Here is an 8,567-nt window from a genome sequence, read left to right as displayed (position 1 = left end):
ACAGTTTGCGAAATTTCTTTGTCCTCGAATAAAAAAATATTTCTATTACTCTCGCAATTACTCGTAAAGGATTAAGATTTTTATATAAAAATTCCAAATCACACAAACAAAATATTTATTTTTATATCATATTCTAATGTAATATTATATAATACTGCATATTTACCTACGATACTAATCGAAAATCACTTTCTGCTAAATAGTATTTACCAAAAGTTATACTAACAAAGAAAGGTATGAAAGTGTCCCCCTCCAATTTTAATGCGCTTTGAATATGTTGAATAGTCTAGGTCAAAATAGGAGACATTATTTTATTTTTTTAACAAATACCGTCGAAACGGTGAAATATAAAAAGAAATTTCGAATAAAAGTTTTATGATTTTGAATGTACTTTAAAATTGCATGATCAGATTTTTTTTTGCAAATGTTACATTTTTCGAAATCCCTTCTCTCCCTTCAGTTTTTGAAAAATCTAATTATGCCATTTATAAATTTAATAAAAGCATTGCATATTTCAAATATAACATATAATATCACATAATTTATGTTTACATTTATAATATATAAAGTCTCTGATATTGTTTATGTGACAGTTTTAGCAACAGTTACAGCAGAATCATGCGGGTAACGTTTTTCCAGCGTTTTGTTTGGTACGTAATAAGTGCCTTCGAATTTGTCAAAGTAACGACCTATTTCACTATTTTCTATCCATTTCGGCGTTGTTAAGGTTATAGCGTCTATAATAAAATATAGAAACCGTAAATCAAAAATCAATTAATGATAAATAAAATTGAATAATAATAAAAGAAATACGATAAATAATAATAATAATAATACTTGAAATAAATAAAATATCTAAATTAAAAAGGAAGAAGACAAGATCAATTAAAATAAAATAAAATATTATTTTGCAGTATATAAACAAAAGGATGAGAAAAATGAAAAAAGAATGTAACTTAAAATAAAGACATGTCTTTATAATGATAATTCATACCTTTTCCCACGTAACACATTTCATTATTTTCGGTAAGAATTAAATAATGTGTTTGTTCCTTTGTATTAGTACAGATCTTTATTGGAAAAATATTAGGATAATATCGTCTATCTAGTACGCGGAATTTAACCGAATATCTGTCTTCATATCGGTACCATCCAATTATCACGCCTGCAAAACAGTCTGTAGATTCATCACTATGCCTTACAATCATTCCAACCGCAAATTTTACTTCTTCTGGTCTTGTAATTGGCATTTCAAAATTGTCCATACTTATGTGAAACTGAAAATGTAAGTTCAAACTTTAATTGATATTTCTTGTCAAGTTATTCTTAAATAAGCGTTTGTAGAAAATTAAATTACAGCCAGTTAAATTATAGATAATTATAATTCCTATAATTATATTCCTATAATATAATTGTATGTATTATCAAAGAGAAGCTTCATTATTGTGTTAGCAGAGAGATTGGTTATTATTATTAATATGCGGTAACGCTTACTTACAGCATAGTGTAGTCCAAACTTTTTTAAACTCATACTCCGATCTTTTAAATTTATATCCCAGTTGAAACTATCATTTCTACGGTTTTCCAACAAATTTGATCCTCTTTCCCACAAATATTCAAGATTAAACTGAAATAAATTCAAGAGTATTTCTATCATAAATGAAAAATGGTTTAAATGTAAATAAGATTCCAATTACAAACACGAAAATTATACATTGGGCAAATCTTTCTGTTTGATATTAATATTATAAATTTATTAATTAACATTAAAATTAATAAAAATTAAATATGAGTAATTACTTACGTTCTTTGCTGTTATTACTTCATATCTTATAAAATGCTCTTGCTTGATAAAACAATTTGGGAATTTGTTAGAACTTATTCTAAAATATCTTACATTTTCTGAACTATTTGTGGTACTGTAAACAAGAAAAAAATAATATATGTGTGTATTATCGGAATAAAAATACTGAAATATTCAAATAATTTCAAATCTGATATTACACTTACTAACTCGGTTTCCAAAACAAACAGATACGTTTATCGGAATATTCAATTATTATATCGCAACGTAGACCAAGTCTTCTGGTCAACGCTATGATATATTATATATATTATAATTTCTTGACCACATTTATGTTCTAAGACCTAATGTCAGAAATTACAATGCAGATATTAATTAAAGGGAAAGTATTTTTAAGATTACAACAAACATATAGTCATGTTTATGGGATAATTGGCAATATTTTTATAATATATTAGATAAAATTAATTCTACTTACATTATCTATACATTTGTATTTTAATAGTGTATTCCAATCGGTGTTTTCTGATTTGTTTCGACAAAAGTTTAATTTGCCAAATATATGTATATTCCTCGAGTGTATCCATAATCTGTGTTTCTTCTGCTTCATTCCAATGATTATCATCGATATTATTGTTTTTCTAATAAAAAAAATTTTTTGCAGACGTTAAGAATATTGAATGGCCGGGATGTTTCTCTCTGAGGCTATTCAGTACTTCTGATACTATATTATCTAGTGACGCTGTTACGGTCGAATAAAATACATCTTTTTCAAGCTGGAACATTTGTGCCATAATAGTAGCAATTCGTTCTAAAACTTGCACTTTGTGAGGTTGCTTTTCAAATTTACTCCATTTTACCAGCAGCTTATATTGCCTCAATACGTTAAAGAGTTGGATATTGTGATATTTTTCCGTTAGCTGTTCGTAAACAGCTTTTCTGAAAAATGTACACATTAACTATGCAATGTGTACGATAGTCCATAACCCGGGGAGAAACGTAAAGTCGGATAGATGTACATTAGACGTCTATTCGACACGTCTAAGATAGGTCGACTTTCGCATCTAGATAGACGTATTCGTGGTCTCCTTTAGACGCATCTTATAGACGTCTTACAAATGTATCTATAAGACGTCTTTTAGACGTATAATTTATAAGATATATAGACTATAATATGCCTCATCTACAATGAACTGTTGATTGTTGGTCGTAAGAAATTTAACAAATTATATTCGCTTACTTTTCTCTAAAATCAACTATGATTGAATAAATTTCTTACGATCAACAATCAACGATTCATTTTCAAGACGGGATTTAAGCCAGCCTGTATCAGAACCTACGCATTGAAAAATAAAGATTAGAATTTGACTGATCAGAACAAAAGAAACTAATATTTCTTTATCCTGATTTGTCAAACTTTATAAATGTATTATAATAATAAATAGCTTAATTAAATATAAATTATTTATATATCAGTAAATTACTTTTATTAACTTTTACTTTTATTATTAGTATAGTTAGTAATAAATGGCAAAAAATATAAATATTTTTATTTAGCATTTTTACATACAAAATAGGAGAAAAACAGTTACATTTTATGTCGGTTAAGTTCATAAAATGAAAATAAATAAAAATATTAATTTTACATTATTAAAATAATTATCATCAAAATAAATAACTTTTGCTTTAACATTTTTTAAACAAAATAGAAAAAAAAAATAAATATTGAATAAATCTTAATTAATAAATAAAAAATTAAAAAACTATTAATAAAGCAATAGTTTGTCTTTATTTAAATTATATAAACTCCTTGTTGAAAAAGTAATATAAAATGTATTTATACTATTTATTTGTTCATTGTGAAGAACAAAGTTCTGATAGTTCTGGAAAGATTATGATTTCTATATATATGTATATCTTATATATATATAGACATAATATTTCCAGAACCAGAAATTTGTTCTTCACAATAAACAAATAAATAGTGTAAATACATTTTATATTATTTTTTCAACAAGAAATTTTCTTTATATATGATGTGATACACTCAACTTTACTTAGAGGTTTGTTAGATGTCTATTAGATGTCGAGAGCTAATTTGCAGCTCAACCGAGTATTTTATAAACATACCATTACTATTATATGAATATTATTTTAAATATGTCTAAAAGAATGCAATGACATAAAATCACATGACATCTAATTCAAATATTTTTAGACGTTTTAGACTAGATGGCTCCGACATTTAATAGAGATGTATGCGATTTCACGTTTCTCTCTGGGAAAGTATAATAATACTTTAATTTATATCATCCTACCGTGTAAATTGAGTGAGTAAATTTTCAATCTCATCTATATCGAAAGAAACTTCTTATCTTTCAATATCAAAAATACTGATCCCATATTTTAATTTAACTCATATATGTAATTGCAATGTGTTGAATTATCAATTGATATGTGGACAAACAAATAAAATTTTTTAACATTTTCAGTATTCCGTAATCGTCTTATATAATTAATGCCCATTTCTATAAAGTTTAAACTTTTTTTGCTTTCCTGTTCATTCCTTTGAGAGACGCTTCTTGTTCATTTTCCTTAAGCTTCTTGTTATAGTGTTCTAGCTTTAGGCCATCTGAAATTGAAATAAATAATATTATTGTAAATTTTAAAAGAACACTAATACTATTGCATTGGTAATAAGTTTTCAAAAAATTATATTGTTCAAATTGTATAATATACAGAATTAGTCAAAATATCAACTTTCTTGTTTTATTTTAATACAAAATAAGGCGTGCGATATATAATCTTCAATTTAATATGTAATTAAAATTTACACACTAACAATATAAAATTATATAAACAATGAAGAGCATTATAGCCATATTCTGTAAATATAACAAATTAACTTTTATTCCATGTATTATTAAAACATCAATTTAATGAGTTATTTAATAACGTAATAAAATAAATTTAAATAATTCTATTTTAAAACTGGCTAATAAAAATAAAGAACCAGAAAGGTGAATACGAGTTTACTCTAAAAATTTTTTGTTTGTTAAGGAAATACAAAATTTAACTAATATTCTTTCAATTATTTAAAGACTAAATTTAATTCATGAAAAAATTATTTAAAATAATTGCTTGCGCTCTTTATGTGATTTAACATTTATTGATCCATTTCTTAACCTTTTTATATTGTATATTTTGTTTTTACATTTTTTATATATTTTGCTTTCATAAATTATATATTTTGCAAAGTTAATTGTATAATTAATATGTTAGTAAAATCAAATTGCGAAAAAATACCTAATTAAGAAATAATTATCTCTGAAAAAATTTTTTTTCCATAAACTTATTGTATTTTGCAACGTGTTGAAATTTCTTGCACACATACCTAAAGTTAATGACATCCTCAATGCTGATATCATTGTAGCCAAGTATGATATCCATCACTTCTTCAGGTAAGCACGTTATCGTAGCCATGATGAAAAAAATTTAGTTAAAAATTTATTTAAACAAAATAAAATAATTTAATTTAAGAAGATTGGAGCAAGCTATTCGCGTCTCACTAATTTCCTGTTTGTAGTCAGACGAAATCTACTGCAAAACTTATATTTTTATGTATTTTCCAATTACCAGGAACACGTGTCATATACACTACACTTCTCTACACTCTCTGTCCAATTCTATTCTGAAATTTTCTGTAAACCTAAAGGTTCTCCTACTATACAGTTGCAACGTAATTATGCGCACAATATGACAATTTTTCTGAAGCCAGGTAATACTTGTGAAAAAACCTTTCAGTTTCGAATTTCAAAGAAATTGCCTGTCTTTTGTTACGCTCTATTGTAAATTTCTATAAAAACTGATTCTTATTGTTTTACAGTAAAATAAAGCTGCTTTTATTTTTTCTGTTTCCATTTTTCTTTTATTTATATTTTTCTCTTTTATTTTGTAGCGGTAACATGTCCCTGGCATAAAATATATATTTAAAAGAAAAGTTACATTTCGAAGTATTCATAAAATTAGCTTTCAACTTTATTTAAAACAATTTTTTTATATTATTCTTGTCGTGAAAATAAACTAATAATTTATCGACATATGCGTCACACAAAGTATATAAAATTAATTTTATTGGAAAATTTGAATATTTAAGATTTTAATAAAATTAAATCTTTTACTTCTTTAAAAATTCTTAATTTATTTGTTATATCTTTGTAAATATTGTTTTTGTACCATTTAAAGGCATTTGAATTTGAAATTGTTCTAATTTATGACATATGTTATATCTGTATTATTGATAGGTGATAGGCATATAAATGTTTCTATTACTGATACTGACACGTTGTAGAAATGTAGGATACGTCTCTTTACTGAAACATAATAAAAATAAATAGATATAAAATAAGCATTTTGAATACAAAAGTAATACAATGTTATTGTAAATTATTATAAGGAAAAAGTAATATAACGTGTATAATAATATATAAAATATATATTATAATATATATATATAATATTAAATAAAGTTGTATTATAGAAAATTATACACTCAGCCAAAAAAAAAGCTCGAAGAGATTTCCGTGGACAATAACGGCGACTTGTTAGATATACAAAAGCAAGAAAAAATACAAGTCAATTGGACGTATCCCAGGGAGAAACGTGAAATCGCATAGATGTCTATTAGATGTCGGAGCCATCTAGTCTAAAACAACGTCTAGAAATATTTGAATTAGATGTCATGTGATTTTATGTCATTGCATTCTTTTAGACACATTTAAAATAATATTCATATAATAGTGATGGTATGTTTATAAAATACTCGGTTGAACTGCAAATTAGCTCTCGACATCTAATAGACATCTAACAGACCTCTAAATAAAATTGAGTATATCACATCATATATAAAGAAAATTTCTTGTTGAAAAAGTAATATAAAATGTATTTACACTATTTATTTATTGTCAACGGAGAGAGTAATTTCTTCTACTATAAAAGTTTACCACAATTTCCAGCTATTAACGTAATTATAATAAGATAGTTATATAATACACACAAAAAAATAAATAAATACAATAAACAGAAATTAAATAACTAAATTTGCTTAGGCTTATAAAATTTAACTCAGAATCAATCTTTATGTATTGATCTTCATAATTATAAGTAATAAAAGAATTTTCATATTTTTTAAAATTAATTTCCACGTATTTCTTTACGTAAAATAAATAACTTTCTTTAAGTTAATCAATATAAAGATAGTAATTTTACTTTGTAGCGTAATAGAATCTGATACGATATAAATTGTTTTCAACATAACTGTGCAACAAACGTTTGTCTGAAAAGAGTTCAGATGTAAGAAAAAATCAAAAATTTAGTTTAAAAATTTTAGCATATAGTATTGTGCAAAAGATACATAATTATGTAATAAAGCATATAATAAAATAGTGTGTTATAATCCTTTATGTCATACATTTTAACGTATTATCCATATTATACATTTAACACAACAACATTCAATATTACAGTCGGACCTCTTATCCTACGACATTTTCAGTCCGGAATCTTTCCCTTAAACCTCTGATCCTACAACAAAAATTTGAGAGTGGGGGTATAATTCCCCTTTCGCGGTCGTAGCATGAGCGGATTTTTTGTCGTAGGATAAGAGGTTTCGTAGCATAAGAGGGTCGTAGGATAAAAGGTCCGACTGTATTAAATGTAGCAGTTTCGAAAAAGTTATTAAATCTTTTATATTTGTCTTCCAAAATTGCTTCCATCTTCCAAAAAAATCTTCCAAAAAAAATAAAGACATAACTAACAAAAATAATAAATAGAAATTTTTAAATTATAACTTATATGTATAAATGTTGCCCGACAAATGGTGATTCTACAACATATACCATAAATAGATTAATCTAACAATAAGAAATGTTTAGTCTAAGAAATGCTTAAATGGTATATACATCGATAAATGAGTTTAACGACAAAAAATGGCAACGAAAGACGAAACAGCCAACATGATCTCAGGGTATCTAAAAGACATTGTTTGGAGGAACAAATACATAAGGACAGAAAGCACGGTCAGAATATATCAAAAATGCATCAATAATGACCTATGCGGAATAGACCAGGGCATGGATTATATAACTTTGAATGAAATTTTTCACTTTTTACTTTTCGCTCAGTCTGATTCCACGTGAATTTTTTCACGGAATAGTGCAATTATATAGCTAAAAACGAATATAAATATATAATATTTTTCTATGTATTTTGAAAAACAGATTTTTACAGGACAGTTTTTCTTTCTATCTTTTTCTTTTTTTTCTCTAAAATCGCTAAAAGGTTCCTCACAGGCTGTGGTCAAGACTATGAATGGTTCGAAATATCATTCTATCTTTGTTCTATATTTTATGAGAACAAAGATAGAATGATGTGTCGAAGCATTCGTAACGCAGTCTCGACCGCAGCTTTAGTTTAAAAGAGAAATCATCTGAAGAATAAAATAGTTTCAGGTTAATAAAGAATAAAGTAGTTTCAGTCTTAATATGTGAGAATATATAAATGAGATTTTATCTTATTAATTTTTTATTTAACATTTGGAATTATATTAATCGCAACGATAAGAAAAAACAATTTTACATGTGGATATTTGTTATTTATTAAAACTTTGACAAGTTAAATATAGTCTTTATTAAATTTATAAATAAAGTATTTTAAAAAAATCATGTAAAAAAAGAAAATATTCTTTTTTATTAAGAGGGTTTAT

At 25.4% G+C, this 8,567-nt stretch overlaps 1 protein-coding gene across 1 annotated transcript; it reads right to left on the bottom strand.

Annotated features, from left to right (window-relative positions):
* Nucleotides 1-582: 582 nt before the first annotated feature.
* Nucleotides 583-2,298, bottom strand: LOC140674752 (F-box only protein 21-like). The gene is made up of 6 exons (XM_072908516.1): nucleotides 2,283-2,298; nucleotides 2,011-2,141; nucleotides 1,805-1,919; nucleotides 1,499-1,627; nucleotides 995-1,277; nucleotides 583-737 (listed from the first exon to the last, which is right to left on the bottom strand). The coding sequence occupies exons 4-6, from the start codon at nucleotides 1,529-1,531 to the stop codon at nucleotides 583-585; spliced, it is 471 nt and encodes a 156-aa protein (XP_072764617.1). The 5' UTR covers nucleotides 1,532-1,627; nucleotides 1,805-1,919; nucleotides 2,011-2,141; nucleotides 2,283-2,298.
* Between the last annotated feature and the right edge of the window lie 6,269 nt (nucleotides 2,299-8,567).

This window comes from Anoplolepis gracilipes, chromosome 16 (assembly GCF_047496725.1).
Source record: "Anoplolepis gracilipes chromosome 16, ASM4749672v1, whole genome shotgun sequence".
NCBI classification, from domain to species: domain Eukaryota; kingdom Metazoa; phylum Arthropoda; class Insecta; order Hymenoptera; family Formicidae; genus Anoplolepis; species Anoplolepis gracilipes.
The sequence above is the reverse complement of the archived record's forward strand: the minus strand, read 5'-3'. Positions and strand labels throughout refer to the sequence as shown.